Below are 20,603 nucleotides of genomic sequence, written 5' to 3'. Positions count from 1 at the left end.
ACCAACTGATTTGGTGACTGAGAAGTCTTACAAAACATTAGGGAAGAAAAATCCTTGCCCCTAAGGCAAGGTGAAATCACAACTTCAATGGCCAACATAACATACAATTTACATATGTGGAAACATTTCCTCACAGATAAGCACGCTTTCCCTGAAATACGCTGGGCAGCCAGGCACAGACACAGGGATCTGTTAATAATTACTCAAACCCAAGACAAGACCGGGGCAGGTGGGCAGGAATTTTATCACAGATGAGTGAGCAATGCAATGAATTCAGGGTTATGTGTATTTCTTATTTTTCCCCCTGAATGTTTAAATATTTCCTCCTAAGAGACATACTAGCAAAAGGTTCTGTCGTTCTAGGAGGCAATGTCCACTTGGGCTCAACCTGAATTTGAAATTCACTTTTATTTTAAAGAATTGGTATAAATATAAATCAAGACTGTCTCCTCTTCATGAAGTTTCTAGATAAAGCTTGCTGGGCTGGTAGGAAGGGAAGAATTAAGGCAGATTAAGTGAGAAGCATACATGTCAAACTTCACACAGTAATGGAAGGACTAAGGCAGCCGGAGGGAACATTTTCAGAGAAACTATTTTAACTGCTAAGTACTTGTTTTCACCTGTTTGTTTATGCCAGAACTGGCTTAACTATAATATATGAGGAGAGGTATAAAAGTTGGAATGTGCTGGGAAACCCAAAAGGACAAAAACATAGTAAGAAAGGAGGAAAAGATGGATAGAATCGGAGCAGGAAAGAAAGGATTTCACATTTCAAGTCCAGATACAGAGGGGAGCTCAGAAAACAGCAGTGCTAATATGAAGGGAACCAGCAGCCAGGAAGGTGGGTGTAGACCTGCAGAAGTCACTGAGCTGCTGTGGTTTCTTCATCTGTAAAACAAAGGGCTGGACGAGATTAACGGGGTAATTCTGAGTTCCCTTTACTTCTACTTGCTTCACTCAGGAAAATACATCTCAAACAGCTCAAACGAAGGAAAGGGAAGAGTATTAGTAGGAAACGGCAGAAAATTCAAAATACTACGTAAAAAATGGTGAGACTAACCACAAATCTGCTGATCCAAAGTTACCTATACTTGCTGTGCACTCTGAAGTGTTACAAAGGAACTTCCTTAAGACCTGAGACTGTAAGAGTAGGACAGGCCCACAGTCATCTACTATGAGTAGTAGTGGGAAGTTCCTCACTCGACCGGAGATGGTGTCCGGCCAAAAACACCGCACCGACGGGCCACTGGCAGTGCACAGTGTAACCTGGCAGGGCTAGGGAGGCAGGCCAGTGCCCATGGACTCTCCCAACCTGGGGGCCCCGCTGCCATATACAGAGAGGGTGAGCAGGTAACGAGTGGGCAGAAGCAGAGACCCAGGGGAAGGGAGGGGTGCCCAGGACAGGGTGAGAGGAGACTGCTGATTGGCAGTGGAGGAGGAAACAGCTGAATCAGGAAACGAAGCAAGAAGAATTTCAAGTCTAGTAAAAGTCACTAGTAAAAGGCAAGATACCCTCACTTCTGAGGAGGCGCCTATTTTAGAGTTTTTACTTAGCTTGGTCCCTAAGCTCAGCTGTACCATCAACACTTAGGATGTGCCCCCATAGCCCACGCAGGGCCTCTCTGAGTCCCTGGGCCACCATACATCATACCCCATCCAACCAGGTAACAACTGCAGTCTATCTCTGTACCCTGAAATTTTAAAATAGAGGGCTGTTCTTAAATCTAAATTGGACACCAATTACCTCCTTCAGAATCCTTTCATTAAAAAATTGTTGAAGCTTCTCATTGCAATAGTTGATACAAAATTGTTCAAAACTGTTATGTTCAAAGTACTCTGAAAATAAAATCAGAACCAAGAGTCATCATCAGATCAACTTCACATTAATAGATTTAACTTAGGATAAAATTTTATTGTATCAATGCTTAATTTAACAGTAGGTTAAAATGTATGTATAACTGTTTCATACTCCTCAAATGCTCTTATTTCAAGACTTAAATTTTGATAGGCACTAAAATTAAGTATTAGAAACACCTCGGCTTGACAAAAAGTTGTTAAATAAATATCATATAGTAAAAGATATAAAATATTTTTTCACTTGTAATATATGTTTTAAGGCACAGGAGTTAAAGCAATCTAAATTGAAGAAAATGACTTATAATGTAAGCACTTCATATTTTTCTGTATAATCTGTGAGATTATAGTTAGAAAAAATATTATAGATACTAATGCATTTCTAAAATTAAGGCGTTGTATTACATTATCTCTAAGATCCCTGCAGCTTTAAAATGTTATGACTTTGTGTATTCATGTGCTGTGCGAAACTGGTGCCGACCAGGAAACAAATGTCTGAAGACTATGAAATTCTCAGGTCAGTAATGAGTGTTTCTCTAGCTCGGAACAAAAGGTAACGCTTTACTGTAAATTTCAACATATATATCACGTCAAAAACAAAACTCTGCCCTTCCCAAAAATGTAAACACTCATATCTTCTCATGGCAACTGCAAACAAATTACAAAGGACACCACTTGTGCACAGACAGAAGGAACGCCTGCATCTATAAAGCTCAATAAAAAATTGGTCAGACTTAACTTTGAGATTTTTACAACATGGTTATTCCGAACAAAGCATTCAGACGTCAGTGACTCATTTCATTTCTGGTCATACACAGCCACAGTTCTCAAATATTTATCTTAATAGCTTACTCATTCGATAGAAATTAATTGGAACTAGCTCTCTGTTGACAACTATCAGTAAGAATGAATTTTTATACATAGTTATGAGTTTGGCCTGTGTGCTAGGTCAACCTGTACCCAGCTCTACACTGGAGTCAATGGTCTTAATGAGTCAGTTCTCTTTATCAGCAACACTGAAGACTTTATTCTGCTGTACTCCTTTAAGAGCACTGAGACATGTCTACCCACAGTAGTTTCAATCAACATGTTTTAATTTAAGCATTACTGTGACCAAAATCCACAAGTCTTTCCTTTTTTTCTGAAACATTAGCTTCTTATTTGAATCATATTATGAAATGAAATGATAGTATGGACATATAACTGGAAATACATTAAGCAAAAGGTACTACAGGGAAAAAAGGTTTTTAAAATTTTAATCATGTATGTATGGAAAAACTGGGTGTAAAAATATCAAACAGATACAAACTCACAAACAAAACTATATTTACCAAACCCAGCGATATCCAGGACTCCAATAAAATAGGATGATGTTTCAAAAGGAAAACACTGGTTTACTCTGTTTACCACGTGATCAAAAAGATGGCTATAGACAGTCTTTGCCAAGGCATCCCGGGCATTGTTTGCCTGTTCCACTTTCAGGGGTACCCTGTAAAAGAAGACCGAGTCAACAGAAATTCTTCCTAGTAATGTTATGGAAATAACGCCAGGTTCCCAAGAGCTGAGCATGTACAGTCAACGCAAAGGACAAAATAAATAGCTACAAAATGTCAGTTGTGAATGGAAACAAATAAATAGGGCCAAGTAAAATACTACAGGAGAATTATCTATAATTAAAGACCTATTATTGAGTAAAAGAATATTAGGCTCAAAAAATCTTTTTAACAATTTTATACCTCACGGTACAGGCTGAATACACAAAAAATTTATTCAGAGGAATAATCTTTCACGTGACTTTCTTAAATGTAAAAGAAACTGTGTTTAATTCCAGACAACTTTAAAGTTCAGTAATTTGTTAACACTGCTTAAGGAAAAAAGAAAAAAAAGTTTATCTTAAAATGCAAACTGTCCAACTCTACTCTTTCATCTAAGTACTGGTAACTATACAGTATAACAGCATCAGACGCTGCAGATACAGACACACGGTCCGATGAAGAGAGTGCCACGCAAAAGAATTTCCAGACGCTGTGCCAAATGCTGTCACAGAGCATGAGGCACCTTGTGAACACCAGAAAAAATGATCAAACTTCGAAAGAAATCTCAGAAGTCACTCAGGTCTCTTCTAAACAGTGGTTTCCCAACTTACATTTCATGCAGAAGAACCCTTTCCTAAAGGGACTCTTACGTGGACACTCCATCCATAAACAGAACTGCTTTAGATAGAACACAGGGGAAATGGAGCTGAGGACCACACCCGGGGCTCTTACCAGCCTTCCCGTGGGCTCCAGAAACGTCTCTGAAGGACCACACTACTGCAGGCGCTACTATATACTCTCCTCACTGAGATTTTCTTCAGCATATAACAACAGTGGGGAATTAGCTTAGCAGAGAACCAGGCTGAACACACCTTGCTAATACTTCCCAAAGTAAGTTATAGAACTTTCTGTGTAGCGAAAAGGGCTTTTGTTATCCTTACTTTTTAAATTTACTGAAATGTTTTGAAACATTCCTTTGCCTTACTCAGCAAGGAACAGAGGCAGGATCTGGCTTTTCCCCCACGAGGCAGGACTTGGAGGGAGCAGTGAGCAGGGAACTTACTTTATCACTGTTCCTTTGGTGCCCCCTGCTGTTGTCAGCATGACTCTCGTAGTCAAACTTACACGAAGATCATCTTGATCCAGACCCAGTAATTCAGCACAATATTCCAACGACTGAGTAGATTTACTCTTCAGATTACAACCACCTATTGAAAACATATTTTAATTTCCAATTAATAAACATTACACGAGATTTTCAAGATGCATTTTCTTAGAAGTACACTTCACTGACAAAGCTGTGAACTAGACAAGGCTTATTTGTGACTTTTAATTTCACCTCCCTTGTTCCCCACCCTTGTCAGACACTCATATTGCCAAGGTCACTGGGCAACTCATTCAGGGCAGCCCATGACACAATCCTCTCAGCCCAACAAAATTTTAACCTATCAGGGTTTCATTTTTCATGACCCAGCAAGGGAAATATACTAATGATAGGTTACAAATTTTGTTAATATATTAAATCTCTGGAGTAATAGAATGCCTTATCACCAAAACTCATATGACTGCAGAAAACGTTAAGGAGTAATTCCAGTGGTAAACGTCATGAGGTCAGCATGGGTGTGGATGTTTGTCTAGGGGCAGGTGTGAGTGCGCACACATGCATGTGCTCGTGACACCCGGGGACAAAGGAGGAGGGTGAGGAGGCCACGGCTATTTTTTCTGAACATCGTATCTACAGGTTCCTATTATGGAGGCTGTTTCAAAATGCTTCTTATAGAAAGACAGCATACAATAGTGCTTTAGATTCCGAGCTGTTATAGCTCTAGAATTTACTAGTTGTGTGACCTTGAATGAGTTACTTATTATGCTCAGTTTCCTTACCCATATAATAAGGACAGTAACTCTATCAATCTAATAAGGTTGTTATGAAGACTAGTAAGGGTGGATACGTGAATTGCCTGGAAGAGAGTCTGGTGCATAATAAGCACATATAATTATTGTCTTATTAATAATAATAAAATAATTAATATTTTTAGGACTGTATAAATGATTCATTTAAGACTAATCTCAAACTTACAAAGAATGCATGTAATCATATGGGAATTATATTATGACAAATAGATAAACTATTTAACAGACTGGTCTCAGGGGAAACAGACTATGAGATCTCATATGAATAAGGGGTTGTCAAGGTAATTCATTGAGGAAAGAATTGCACTTCAAACAAATGGCAATGGACAACTGGACGTCCACAGGCAAAAGAATGTAGCTGGACTCCTACTTCATACCATACAAAGAAATTAACTCAAACTCAAAGACTTCAAGGTAAGAGTTCACACCATTCTCTTAGAAGAATTCAGACATAAATCCATATGATCTTGGACTAGGTTGGTTTCCTAGATATGGCACCATAAGTAACAAAAGAAAATAATATGCAAATTGGATTTCATCAAAGTGAAAACCTTTTACGTTTCAAAGAACACTATCAAAAATTTAAAAGACAAATCACAGAATGAGAGAAAATATTTGCAAATTATATATCTGATAAGGAACTTATATTCAAAATATACTTAAAAACTCTTACAAGTGAATTTTTAAAAGGCGATCAAATAAATGAGTAAAGAATATAAGCAGTCATTTCTCAAATAAAAGATACACAAATGGCCAATAAAATCATGAAAAAATGCTCAGCAGCTTGATCAATCAGGAAAATGCAAATAAAAACCACAATGAGGCAGCACTTTGCATGCACTAGAGTGGTCAGAATGTAAAACGGTTCAGTTACTTTGAAAATCAATTCCTCAAAAGGTTAAATATAGAATTACCATATGACTCTGCAATTCCACTCCTAAGCATACAGACAGAGAAATGAAAATATACATGCACACAAAAGTCTGCACATGAATGTTTACAGTAGCAATATTCATAATAGCCAAAGGTCGAAGCAACCTAAAAGTTCCTCAAATGACAAATGGATAAATAAAATGTGGTATATATCCATGCAATGAAATATTAGTCAGCAAAAAAAGAAATGATGTACTGACAGATGTTTAAACATACATGAACCTTGGAAACACTATGCTAAGTGAAAGAAACTAGTCACAAAAAAGCCCATATTGTTTGATTTCATTTATATGAAACACCCAGTTGACAGAGACAATGTAGAACAGGGGCTGCCTAAAGGCTAGGTATTCGGGAGGGCTGGGGAGTAACTAAGGAAGGGTACGGAGTTCCTTTTGGAGTGATGACAATGTTCTAAAACTGATTAGAGTGATCAATGCGCAACTCAATACAAATTATGTTTCAATAAAGCGGAACAAAACAATAAGGGAAGAGGAATACTTAGAAGATATATTAAACCTTTAATTCCAGGAAAATAAAATTACTACTAATCTCTAGTTTGTACACACATACACATGATCTAAGATTACATAACTCAAAAAATTTACCACCAATAACTGATCAATTCATTTCAATGCTTCTTTCTAACTATTTTGCAAAGTTTCTTATATACTTTCAGGAATTATTTAACACTAGCATAAAATATTTATGTTAGTAAATTAAATGTTTTTTAAAACATTAAAAGTTTCAAAAAGGCAAAAAAAAAAAGCAAACAAACATTATAATATAATGTAAGGCTTTCGTGTCACGCCTTCTAAAAATGAACTTCTTTGAATAATTTTTTACAATTGTTCTTATAATAATGTATATTTTGTTATGTGGAATTTTAAAAACATAGCAAGTCCCAATAGGTATTTTTTGCATTTCCATCAAGTAAAAACTTCTAAATAGCAATGGGAGCTATCTACATATTTACTAAAGAATAATTTTTCTGATAAAATAATTACAAAAATCCAGAGCTTTTTCAAATTGCAAAGTCATGCCAAAATTGAGCTCTCTGGGACAGGAAAAAATAAATTCTAATTAGAAAGAAATCATCTGAATCTATAGGAAGGATTATAGGAACGATGAAGATTAATATAATAAAATCTTAGCTATTAAAATAAAAATGACTTAGTTTATTAATCCTTTTGATTTATTGCCTCATTCCAATCTGCTCTGCTTTCTGCTCATCTTCCCTTCGACAGAAGGAAGTTTGAGAAGAAAAATAAAAAGACAATGTAAATATCTACTAAGTGCCTTTTGACACTTAAATGCTTTTCAACTAACCAGACCCACATTCATGATCCTCTGTGTACACCTGTATGTCCTACCACAGGCTAATAGCATGAGGTGTGTGAACATGCCACCTATCACTTCAAACAAACCATATTTCTAAAGTGTGCATTAATTAAACATTTTTGGATATTATTAATACTTGGAATTCCTACATGCTCCCTTGGTATAATGATGCCACAGAGCAAACGAAAATGTACTCTAACATTCATTACATTTTCAAATCCCTCAAAAAAAAACTAATACAAATTTTAATGCATACTAAGTATATACCTGATATTGCCTGGTTTTTCTTTTTGCTTGTTTCATTTTAAACTGGGATTAATCAGTATTTTTATTTTACTCATGCATTAAAAACAGTGATTACTACATGGCAGGCATGAGTATTTGCATCATTCTACAAATATTCAACTCATTTACTCCTCTGTATGACATGAGGTTGGACCTGGATTTATTATTCCCACTTTACAGGTGAGGAAACCGAGACTCCGAGAGATTAAGCTCCTGCCCCAGGTCACACAGGCAGGTAACAAACACATGGTACACAGACTGGCCCTAGACAACGTGCTCTTACATACCACACTCTGTCATCTGAGGCTGAGGTCACAGACTCACAGACACTCAGTCTGAAAGCCATTAAGACTGTCGACTTCCATCTGCTCAGAAAGTTCGGTGACAGAGGGCAATGAGGGGCAGTTATCACACACACCGGAGTCAGTCAAATGTGAGGAGAACCAGCTCTCATACCTACAACTTCACTAGTGACCATACTACTTAAACTTCTCAAAAGTCCTACTTCTGTAAAACGGAGATAACATCCTCTATCTCATTATCTTTCTAAGTTCAGATTATGACTATGATGTTTATAATGAAACATAATATATGAAGGGTCTTACACGTAGCAGACACATTCATTTTTTAATGTTCTTCCTTCCTCTTGTACCCCCTCCTTATATGCAAACTACTGCTAAGGTAACTGTACTTTAAAAAACATTTCCCTCGTGTATTATCTCTTCATTATTTTATGAGTGAAAAAGTCAAGGTTTACAAAACTTCCGGGATCTGACACTAAAGCCCACGTTACTGATCACTGTGTTACATGGTGCTTTTGATTTTTTTAAAACAATGTATGTATGCAGGAATCAACAATCTTTTCCTCTAAAGTATGAGGTTTTAGGCTTTGCCAGCCATGCAGTCTTTGTCACAACTACCCAGCTCTGCCACTGCAGCATGAAAGCTCACATGGATAAGACATAAATAAATGTCTTTATGTGTTCTAATAAAACTTTATTTACAAAAAAAAACCAGGGAGCTAGTCAGATTTGACCATGAGCCAACCCCCGCATTCATGGATCAAACTTAAGATCATACAAAGTGTTAGCTGCTCAGTCATGTCCGACTGCTTGCAACTCCATGGACTGTAGCCCGCCAGGCTCCTCTGTCCATGGAATTCTCCAGGCAAGAATACTGGAGTGAGTAGCCATTCCTTTCTCCAGGGGATCTGCCCAACCCAGGGGTTGAATCTGGGTCTCCTGCACTGCAGGCAGATTTCTTTACCATCTGAGCCACCAGGGAAGCCTTGGCATTTACACAGACTGAAACAATATGGTTGAAAAGTTGTATCATGAAGGCATTTAAATGCTTTTTCAATGTGCATCAAATTTAACTTGTTTTCATTTCCGATAATAATGTATATGGGCTTTTATGTACTCAATTATCCTAACTAACTAATCCAAGTTTAGATCAGTGAACCAGGAAAATATCAGAATACCTTAAGAGATAGCAGAGGATTATTCTGTTCACTTATTGGAAAAGATTATCATCAGTTCAAAAATTTAACCAAATATGACCCTAGTAGTCAGTTACTTATCCTTCATAAAATGAATTCCTCATCAGTATCACTGATTTATTCAAAAACAAAGTTCACAATAACCAGACATGCAGCATCCTTCAGCTGCAAGTTTCATCATGTGACACAATATAGTCTGGAATTGCAGGGCTTAACAAACTAGCACAGAGTCAAAATACACATGCAATTAAACGACAGAACTTCGAATTTTACTTCTTTTTAAAACCAAACAAAAAGATCACACACACACACACACACAAAAAAACAACCTGAAGTGCTGCCAGCTTCCTCAAAATCAATATTCCCAAGGTGCAGGACACCAGCTACTACCCGGAACAGATCAAGCTTTTCTTCATCATCCAAGCCGATCTTTTTCATGGCTGTGCACATTCTAATAAAATCACCGTGGTCATCCAACAAAGGATCTTTCAAGGAGCCTGCCTTAAGATGCTACAGAATAAGAGACATCAATTAAATGTGGTCTACATTGCTTAAGTATCACCAACACAACTACACAAGGTCTACTAATGCACTATGGCACATGCAAAAATAAAATGCGTCAATCAGAAAACTTTGGTGTTTCAACACATTCAAAACCTGAATGACTGGGCGAAGTGTACACAGGATCTATGTATTATTTCTTTCAATGATGTGTGAATCTATACCTATCTCCATAAAAATTTCAATCAAAAATGGAATGAGATGTTTTCCAATTTAATTATGGTTTTAACTCTAAAGATAAGATATTATATAAAAATATAAATTGAGTGAAAATGAAGGAAATATCAGTGGTTGAATCAACATAAAACCAAAGATCAAAAAGAACTGAAGTTTTTAAAAACTGTAATAAAAGTTTAAATCTGAGCTGTACCAGTATTCAAAAGCAGTGAACAGTGGAAAGGCTAAAAACAACAATTTTCATGGCCTGGGAATTAATTTTTAAGCCTTTATCTGTTAGTATATATGAGGTAAAGTATATTAGTAAGCATTATGCTTATGCTAAGAATTCACGCAATGACTGAAAACATTTCAGAAAAAAATGCAAGAGAAAATTTGCTTTCTTTCTTAAAAGAATGTTCATCTAATGTATTCTTTACTAGAACCTATAATAAACTCAGAAAAAGGAAGAAGAAAAGTCAGCCCTGCAGAAACTAGAAGGAGGAAAAACAAAGTTACTGGACACAGAAAGACTGGACTAGCAATTTTCCAGAACTTGAGAATGAATAAGCAAAATTAAACATGAGGTAACAGTGTCGGAATTAACTGGCCATTCTAGACATCCTGAAGAGAGTTTTTTTTCCTCCGGGTTGCCAATTGCTTCCCAGCTAAAGTTGTAACTGCCTTTCCACAGTCTTCAAAATGTTTAATTATGCATGTGTAAAATTTCTGGAAAATGTCTAGACAAAGAAATTTAATTTTATTCTTCAAAGAAGCAAACAACAACATGCAGCCAAATTTAAAAGAAAACACATATCATGCAGAATTTTTAGTCTTGCAGTTGATCAGTTATTTCACTTGAAAACTGTTTCTACTCAAATGTCCATGAATATATTGCTGTTATAGCAGACTAAAAATACTGCATTCTCCTAAAAATTACACACAGCTTAAAGACACGCCAATGGTACTAGGCAAAGAATTCTGAATAGTCAAAATGATCACCTCATCCTCCTGATACAGAAGACAATAAAAAGTAATTTAAACATATTAAATCCATTAGTCACTTACATATTTTTATATATAAACTCAATAATGTGAATAAGATTCTTAACAATGTATGGTGACTCTAGAACCAGAAAGTGAACATTTTCTTCTTAGGAGAGTACAAAGAGTGCAATATTCTTTGGAAAGTAAAATAACAGTCTTCTTTCCTCTCCACTTAGTCTTTCCCACGCCAAAAGATTAAGTATATATATATCTGTGTTTTTTCCCTTTGGGATAGCAGCAATATCCCACCAGGGAATGTCCCAATTATCTTAATGTAAGCAATACAATTTCTGTATTTCAATGGTACCTTGTAAAAATATAGATTATCATAACAAAAGAGAACACTGTAATAAATAATGTCATTTCTTAAAGTCTCTACCATGGATGTTTACAATTTACAATCCAGACATCTGTATATAAAATAATAAAATATCAATTTAAACAAACATTAACTGCAGACTCATCTGTTTAGAATTCAAAATAATGGGGATTTTTGTTTTCTATTCTTTTCTATGAATATACTAAAGATATAATTCTCACTATCTTGAAAGTAGTCAAAAACATCTAACTCACTCAAATGCATCTAACTCAAATGCAGAGACATTAAAAACTGAATACAATAAAATTTTGTTCAATTACACACTCAATACAAATCTTTTTAAAAAATTAATAAAGACAATATGAACTAGTCCCTATAATTAATCCTGACTTAGTATCTCATAATTTAAGCTGCCTGAATAGCTACACCTTCATACCACTTACCACTTACACACTGTATCTTAAAATTTGTAAAGGTTGTAGACTTTTAGATTAAGGATTTTATTCTTTTAAAGTAATACTTAATGTATAATTATATCTAATTAATCCTAGAAATACAATAATTTAGTAGAAGTTACACATAAAACTAAACTTTTCATAATAAATTACAGAAACACGCTGCTTTAAAGAGAAATATCACAATAATACATAAGAACTAGTTCACAACAATGCTCACTCTTTGTGTACATCAAAGCTTCTTTCAGCTTTGACACAGATAATAAATTATAAAGAACAGATTTTATATTTAATCCTAATGGTTAATATGAGAGTAAGTTTCAAAACTGTTAGCAAAGGATGATTTTTAGGCAATTTGATACCCTCATGTTTGGAAAATAACAGGGAAAAAAGTGCATTGAGGTCCCACCAAGAAGACTCAGAACCTGCAGCTTCTAGAGATAGCAAAAGAGGAATAAAGTGTTTCATGCCGAGAGAGGCGTGAAAGACTATGTAGGTCTTTTAAGCATAAGCTTAAAGTAAGAAATCTTGCTTGGGTTTCAAAATAAAAACAGAATGTATCTTTCAGCACAATTTTTTTGCATTAAAGATTATAATCTGTTTTTAAAAAGTCTACTTTACCTCAGGAGTTTTTCGGTTCTGTAAAATCTGTTTGTCAGTTTCTTTGTTAGCAAAGTATCTAGTGCAGCCTCGGTTTAAATACTATGAGAAAGAAATTTAAAATATAATTAACAATATGATCCACCAGAAAATAACACAAAGGAAAACACAATCTATCCAACAGTGTTAACCATTTCTAAACATAATCTGAGCATCATTTAATCTCTCAATTAAAATCAATACTTCTGTATATCATAAACACTTTACTTCTATTAATCAAACCAGGGATGGTGAAACTCTTAATCTGAAAGTTGAATTAAATGATTAACAGAAAAAAAACAGTACCATAAAGCTTTCCTACTTTTAAAAGGGAGCAATTTTAAATCTTTACAAGATATGACCTAAATATGCAAAAAGTCTGAGTAATATTTTAGTAATATTTGAGAAATATTTAAAATTCTGAATAATTAACAAATAATATCCTTGAGTTTCTTAATTTCTGGTTTTTACGATCAGTCCTTCAAAACATGCCTTTCATAGTGACTGACAGTTAACACTAACTGTACATAAATTACATTTGCTTTATGAACCTTCACAGGTATTCAAATAACAATTTCAGCTTTTATCTCAATGATTTACTTCCCTGCCCAGAAGTTTTTTAAGATTAAGTGCTTTGAAAACACAGAACAAGGGAAGCAACTGAAAAGAAAATAATATACTGGTCTTCAGCAGAATCTACTACCCACATTTAATAGGTGGGGGTTGTTCAGGAAGGAAGTGCAGAGGGAACAGGATGAGAAAATTTTTTAAACATCTCAGCTTTTCTTAAATCAGGTCACTAGGATTCTATTCTCCCATGACAATGAATTCCAAGATTATAGAGATATCAAGAAAAAAATTACAGTAAATTGAATGACTTAGGGATAAATTAATACTGAAGATAATCAATGCATTATCTCCCCCCCATTATAGTGAAATATTAAAATACAGTTTGAAGAATCAAAGCTACTCCATTTTGTAAGGTTCCAGGAAAAGAGCCTTTGGAAATCCCCTGACCTCACCCCACCACCTGCAAACCAATCAGAACCCTTGGCCAGCCCCGGGAAATTCAAATCAAGCCTGGAAAAGGAGAACCAATCAGAACTCAACACCTAACCCTTCACCAGAAGGTGACCAATCAGACCCGGAGACTTCCGTTTTTCAAATTTTTCGCGTGATAATACCCTATATAAGCAATGTAACCCAGAGCTCAGGGCTCCTCTCTCTAGCTGCTGTGTCCGGTATCGGTGGGAGCCCCAGCTCGAGCTTGGTAATAAAAACTGTCTTGCTTTTGCATCGGATATAGGCTCCCTGGTGGTCACTGGGAGATTTCGCGACTTGGGCATAACACAGTTAAAACCAGAAAATAATATCCAGTGAATTTTTCTTTGCAGACTAAAATCTTGAGGGAAAGAATAAAATAAAAAGGATAATACTGGTAAGCATTTTCAACTGACTTTCAAAACAGAGTTCTTTTATTTAGCAGGATAATAGTAGCTTAACTATATGGACCCAAAACAAATGTTTTCTTTGCTAGCAAGAGTTTTATCCACCTACTGCAACTGTTTTTATCAAATACTAGGTTTCTGGACAGATGGACTTAATAGTAAAACCTAAGGACAATACTTGTTTCTTCTAACTTTTCTGTAACTAAAAAGCTGTAACTATTCTAGTCACCCATTCTCATTCTATCCAAGCCTTACTTATATTCAAAGATCCTTGCATGATTATAATGAATGCTTCCATGGAACATGTGCAAAACTATTTCAAAATTTTGAATAATACAAGCATTCTTAACCTTTTATTTTCTAAAATACATGTGTAGTTAATATGGATGTTTTTGAACAGATGTAACTCTACAATTCTTTATATACTAATTTGGACAGAGTCACTAATTTGTATACAGCAGCAACAAAAAAATCTGGGGGCGGGGGGGAGTGTTCACCCTGCTGCAGTTTCTCCTTTGTCTTTACAACTTTATCCCCGAGTTATAACTGGAGGCCTAAACTAAACCAGAGAAAAACCTGATGAAGTGACCAAGACTCGAAGTCCCTCTAAGGTCGAATAATTTGGGGGAAGGAATACAGAGGAGCATGTCCGTCTGCCAGAGAGGAATGTCCAAGACAGCAGATGTTTTTAGGTAAAAGCTAAGGCTGTTCCTCTAGTTTCCCTCTTACCACCAAAAGGACTCCCTTGTAAGAGGGAAATCATGCCCCTAGCTCACTCCACAGGGACAGGAAACTCCGACCTGATAAAGTATTTCAGAGGCTGCCCTCTTAGGATGGCTGTCCTTGTGCCAGGAAAGACCACATTCTGAGACACAGGAACTACGTTCCCAAGCCCCCAAGTAGAAAGAAACACTATGTTAAGACAACAGGCATGTCACTTTATCCTTAACTCAGTGTTGGCAAAGCCACACCAACATTACTAAATTCCATGTGAGTCATATTAACTTAGAGTCCTTTTCTAAAAATCACTCCAGAGAAACGCATCTTCTACTGTCATGAAGATACTGTGGGCAACTAACCCAATTCCAATTAATTTGGTGAGTTCTAGAGAAGGTTAAAGGTTTCCCTCATAGCTCAGTCTGTAAAGAATCTGCCTGCAATGCAGGAGACCTGGGTTCAATTCCTGGGTCGGAAGAGCCCCTGGAGAAGGAAATGGCAACCCACTCTAGTATTTTTGCCTGGAGAATCCGATGGTCAGAGAAGCCAGGAGGGCTAGAGTCCGTGGGGTCACAAGAGTTGGACATGACTTGGTGACTACCTCACCACCACCACCGCCACCGGAGAAGGTTAAACACTGCAGAACTACATACACAGATGCAGTTATAAAGCATTTTAAAACAACAGCGTTTTTAAATGTCCAAATATACATTAAAAGAAATTGATTGAAGTAACAAAGAGAAGCCAGGTTGCAAACACACACACACAGAACAATGATTAAATGTAAATGTATGTCATGATTCTCAAGTGGAGGACTACTGGCCAAAAAGGCCGATGAGAATTACCTGGAAAACTTTACACTGTCTGCACTTCCAACTTGCACTCCACAATCCTCACGTCCCAAACAGGGACGCCATTTTCCAGCCGAGAACTTGTAAATTACACTAACCACTCCCAGTCACCTCTTCCTGAAACTGAACACTGCCTTGTGATCCTTGGCATTCCTGATCTCCTTGCGCTTCTCTCCCAGCCCCACTTGGGCTTCCTTTCTTAGACAGCTCGTCTACCCATCCTCTTTACCTCTAGAGTTTGGATCCTGGCACATGCTGTTCTACATTGTGCAATCTCTCTGCACAATCTCATCGCCTCACTCTCACAGTTCTATCATCAGCATACTGACATCTCACAAACCTGTCCCCGCAGCTCTGACCTGATCTTATCCCAGCCAACAGTCTTCTGAACAGCTCCACCTGGATATTCCACAGACTCCAAAACTGGATGCATCCTATACACCACAAATCTTCCATCTGGCCCCAACATGGTATTTATAGCCATCCAGTTATCCTAATCAAATCCTGGAAAATAATTTCAGACTCCTCCTTCTCCTTACCTAATTCAGTCTCCAAGTCATGTCAATTTTACCTCCTGTTTCACATATCGCCTCCTCAGCAACCTTGCCATCGCTAAACCAAATTCAGGCATTGAGTAACTGCTATGTCACCTACAGGTTCCCAACTCACTTACCCATGGTTGCAATTTCCATCCATCCCCTCCTCTACCACCCCACCCCACCCTTCACTTAAAGCTATCTTCCATATTAAACCTGAAGTTAAGTACAGACCTGATACCCAACTTTCTACTTAACGCCCTTCAACCACTCTTTACTAACTGCAGGAAAAAGACCAAGCTCTCTAGCTTCCACTCCCATCCTTCCTGTCCTTCACTTAAGCGGTTTCCTGCTTTTCTTTGTTTATCTTTTTGCATCTAGCAGGGATACCCGTTGCATGTTTCCTCCTCTAGTTAATACCTGAAAATCCCTCAGGATTCTGATCAAGCATCAGTTGTTCCAGTAAGGTTCTTTCCAAAATTATCAGCTTCCTCTGCAACTCTCTTACTCATTTAACCTATCAGTCAAAAGGGTGTACATGTTTTCCACCAGTTTCTAAATTGCTCAGAAGCAGGAACTGTGTAGCACTTATCTTTTTAACTATGCCACAGTCCTGGTACCCAAAGGGTAAGCAATAAGTATTTGTTGAAATGAATTAAAGACAAGTAGGGATCTTTTATTAATATAAATTCAGCAGTCAAACTTTTTTTTTGTAAGTCAAAGGTAACTGTAAAGCTAACATTACAGAACTATTATAAACTACTTACTGAAGATAAACTGATAATCAATTGATATAACTGGTTTAGCATCTCTTTTACCTATTCCATTAATGTTATAAACTGAGCAATAAACCTCCATACAGATCCACTTATTACGGAAGTCATTCTATCCCAATACACTGAACTTAAGGTAAGTTATATGCAACTAGACATCAAAATCCACTGAAATTAAGTTTTAGAATAGAAGACAATTCAATTTGCAAAAACTGTATGAAATTTCCTTTCATCCAACCTACCCGAAAATTATCTGGAGAGCTCAAATGAAGTTTTTCCCTAATATCTTCAGAAGCACCAGCACACAACCTATAAAATATATGATAATTCCTTTCCTCTTTGCCTTGAACACAGATCCTAGATTTCTCTAGAAGATAATGTGAAACAAATCCTCCAACAACTGAACTCTAGAAAACAAAACAGAGAGAAATTACGGTTTTGCATCTTAAGTCTTAAAGTATAACCTACGAATGTTAAACTATCTTTCCTAATAATCATTTGTCTATCAAAGAGGTTGCAATATTTATCATATAAAGGGGAAAAGCGATAACTATTAATAAATATAAGCTTTAGAATTTACAGAGATCACAGTGAACATATATATTCTCCCAAATATCTAATAGTAAGAGAAAAATTTTAATATATTTGCCATGAATTCAAGTACACTACCAATTCTATCAAGACCTTTTGCTTTTTCCAAAAACAATTCCCAAATATATTAACCCAAAACTCACTCTCACTTACCTTTTCATTGAAATGTATTTCTACAAATTTCCCAAATCGGCTACTATTATTGTTGCGAACAGTCTTTGCATTTCCAAAAGCTTCTAAGAGTGGGTTAGCTATTAAAAAAGAAATGAAAATATGCCATAAAATTAACATGAAGGAAAATTACAAAGCAATATACATAGTGTTTCCATGAATAAATACATATAACTAGAAAAATATTCTCAAAAAACTAACATGAATGAATTCACTTGTAATGTCAAATCCCACAAATATTTCTCGACTCCCTTTATGTCAGGCCCTACTAAAGTACAAGAGATGGAAAATTTATTCAAAATTTATCAAAAGAAAATGTGTTACGGCAAAGGTGAAATTTTAAAAAGTCATTAGACTACAAAATTTATAACTCAACTTTAAAAATTACTCTGTAAATATTTTTATAGTTTCTACATCAGCCCTACACGAGCAGAAAACAGCAAACCTCCTATGATAAAATACAGGCAAAATGTTATTAGTTAACCTACTTTTAAATATATAGATTAACATAACATTCAGATTTAACATTTTTACATGCACATCCAACAAAACCTAACAAATTCAGTTTATAGGATTACCTACAAAAGGTGTTCAGAAGAATAATTTTTGAAATCCCAATGAACAAAATTTTAATTCTTCATTTTATAATGTCTCTCTCTCTCTCTCTCTCTCTCACACACACACATACTCTACATTACTGAAAGAGTTACTAGAGTCCACTCTTGTACTCACCATAGTCTCAACTATAATTATACCAGATTAGTGTCACTCTTACTCACACACTCCTTCAACAACCTCATAAACTGCTTCATATGTTTATTGCTTGAATATTTCTTATGAAATAGTCTAAAGTCCATTTCTCTTTGTCTGTCCACAGTAGAAAGCTTAATTAACTAGTCTCCAAATCCATTTAAAGATCACTCCCAGGTTGCTTCGCTTGCTAAAATAAGTAAGAAAGAACTAAAACTGAGAAATGTTAGCATGTGTATGTCACCTCAAGATTTCTATGGTCCTGCCAGTTAGCATACACTATCCTCCAGAAGGGGTTGGAGAAAATGTGGAATAACCCTTTCCATTGGTCCTCAACTACAGCCTGTTACACAGCACACAGAGTGTTCTCATGACAGAAACTAGGCTTATATCCAATTCACAAGTGAATCTGCGCCTCACATCATCAAGTGAGAATATTAATTAGTATTTCATTAAATTAATCCCTAATTTGTTTTTATTTACTCATTCAATTTTAAATGACAATTCTCTCACTAAAGGCACTTTACTGTGATTATACTTTGGTGTGTCACCATACCTCAGTGAGAACTGTACATAAAATTAGAAAATTATTTATAGCAAGAAATATGAAAAATCTTATTGATGTAAACTTTAAAATGTTTATCAGAGTAGAATTTATATTCATGTAATGGAAATTTTACATAATTGTGGAAAACTGTATATAACTTTTGCCTGCCATGATCTAGCAAAATGCATGAAGCCTCCTGACAAATTTTTGTTCAACTGAATTTTTTTTTTTAAAGTCAGGAGTATTAAAAAGAGCACTTAGTAGATTATGCAATTAAGATGTCTGTCTTTATGTCCCTTCTCCACAAATGAGGAGCTATTTACAGTTCAGAAAGTCACTTAGACTCTTTTTACCTTAGTTTCTCATCTGTGGAGCAGGGATAAAACATTACCTACCTCATATTCTGTGAAGATGTAAGTTAGGTAACCCATTTTAAGTAAATCAGACGATGCCTAATGCATCCCACACATGTCAATACCATCACCATTATGTCAATACCATCACCATTATTAAATACCGAGTGTCTGGTAGGAAAAAGTGAGGAAGTGGTGAGGGCGTGTCAAGAAGGCCTGAAACACCTCAAAGAACTACAAGGAGACCAATGTGACTAAAGTACGAGGATTCACAGGAAAAATGACTCAATCAGACCAGAAGAGGCAGGTACCTGGCCACAAAGAGCAACGTAGGTTTAACCCTGAGAGACATATGAAGCCAATAAAGAGCTTAGAGCAAAACAGATCATTCTAGCTTCCACATAGACAACAGATTATAGGAAGGAGACCAGAGAGGATCCTGTGCTGCCGGAGGCTACTGCAGACTTGCCTGGACCAGCAGTGTCCAAACAGGGTATGGGAAGACTGTCTAAGGGGTGTGCAGACACTGACTGCTTAAGGAAATCAATGTACAGACTCCTGCCTTCCAAGTGTACTCTTTTGTTAAAATGATTTTCCCCAGCACCTCAATTCCAAGTAACCCTCTCCTTTTCTCCTTTACTAAAACAAGGTCGACAAAACACAGAGGAGGCCCGAAGCCTTCATGCATTCCTTGCACTCATTCACAGCTCCATAAATGATGGTGCACATTCCATGTGTCACGTACCACTCCAGGGGTCTCGGATCTGTAAAATCTCTGCCCTCTTAGCGTGTACACGGGGTCAGGGGAGAAACAACATTAAATAAACGACAAGATAAAAACAGAGCAAAGGCTTGTAAGAGATTGCAGTCTTCTGGATCTCTGTGAGAACACTCCAGACCACTTAGAGGATTCTTCTTAGTTAATTGCAGTACATAACAATAAAAAATAAGAGTTTAAAAAGTGCTATCACCTTCAACAATTCTATCATCAATATCTTGACCAGTTCCATAGGATTCAGTCAGATATCTGTTTAAAATACAGGATAAAAAAAAAAGTTAGATGACAGTGATACTGCATGTACTATATTGCTTAAAAAAATTTTTTTTCTTTATATATTTTATTGAAGTACAGTTGATTTACAATGATTCCAGTGCATAGCAAGGTGATTCAGTTATACATATACACATATTAGTTTTGAATTTATTTTCCATTATAGGTTATTACAAGATATTGACTAGAGTTCCCTTTGCTATAAAGTCAACCTTTGTTGCTTGTTGCATATCTGTTTTTTTAATTAGAAATCTAGCATTCTAGTCATACTGTCAAACAAG

General features: G+C 36.2%; 1 protein-coding gene across 4 annotated transcripts in view; it reads right to left on the bottom strand.

Moving 5' to 3' along the window:
• Positions 1-20,603, bottom strand: part of MYO6 (myosin VI) — a 159,803-nt gene that overhangs the window by 62,245 nt on the left and 76,955 nt on the right. For all 4 annotated transcript variants that reach the window (XR_005720875.1, XM_040239051.1, XM_040239052.1 and 1 more), the window contains exons 7-14: positions 20,243-20,298; positions 17,604-17,701; positions 17,102-17,266; positions 12,517-12,597; positions 9,687-9,867; positions 4,453-4,597; positions 3,186-3,343; positions 1,745-1,836 (exon numbers count right to left, since the gene is read on the bottom strand). Coding sequence is in view for 3 of the 4 variants with exons in the window: in XM_040239051.1 (XP_040094985.1) it covers positions 1,745-1,836; positions 3,186-3,343; positions 4,453-4,597; positions 9,687-9,867; positions 12,517-12,597; positions 17,102-17,266; positions 17,604-17,701; positions 20,243-20,298 (976 nt within the window). In the remaining variant the exon portion in view is untranslated. The remainder of the gene's footprint in view (positions 1-1,744; positions 1,837-3,185; positions 3,344-4,452; positions 4,598-9,686; positions 9,868-12,516; positions 12,598-17,101; positions 17,267-17,603; positions 17,702-20,242; positions 20,299-20,603) is intronic.

Source organism: Oryx dammah, unplaced genomic scaffold, assembly GCF_014754425.2.
Source record: "Oryx dammah isolate SB20612 unplaced genomic scaffold, SCBI_Odam_1.1 HiC_scaffold_4, whole genome shotgun sequence".
Taxonomy (NCBI): Eukaryota; Metazoa; Chordata; class Mammalia; order Artiodactyla; family Bovidae; genus Oryx; species Oryx dammah.
This window is presented reverse-complemented; position numbering and strand designations above follow the sequence as displayed.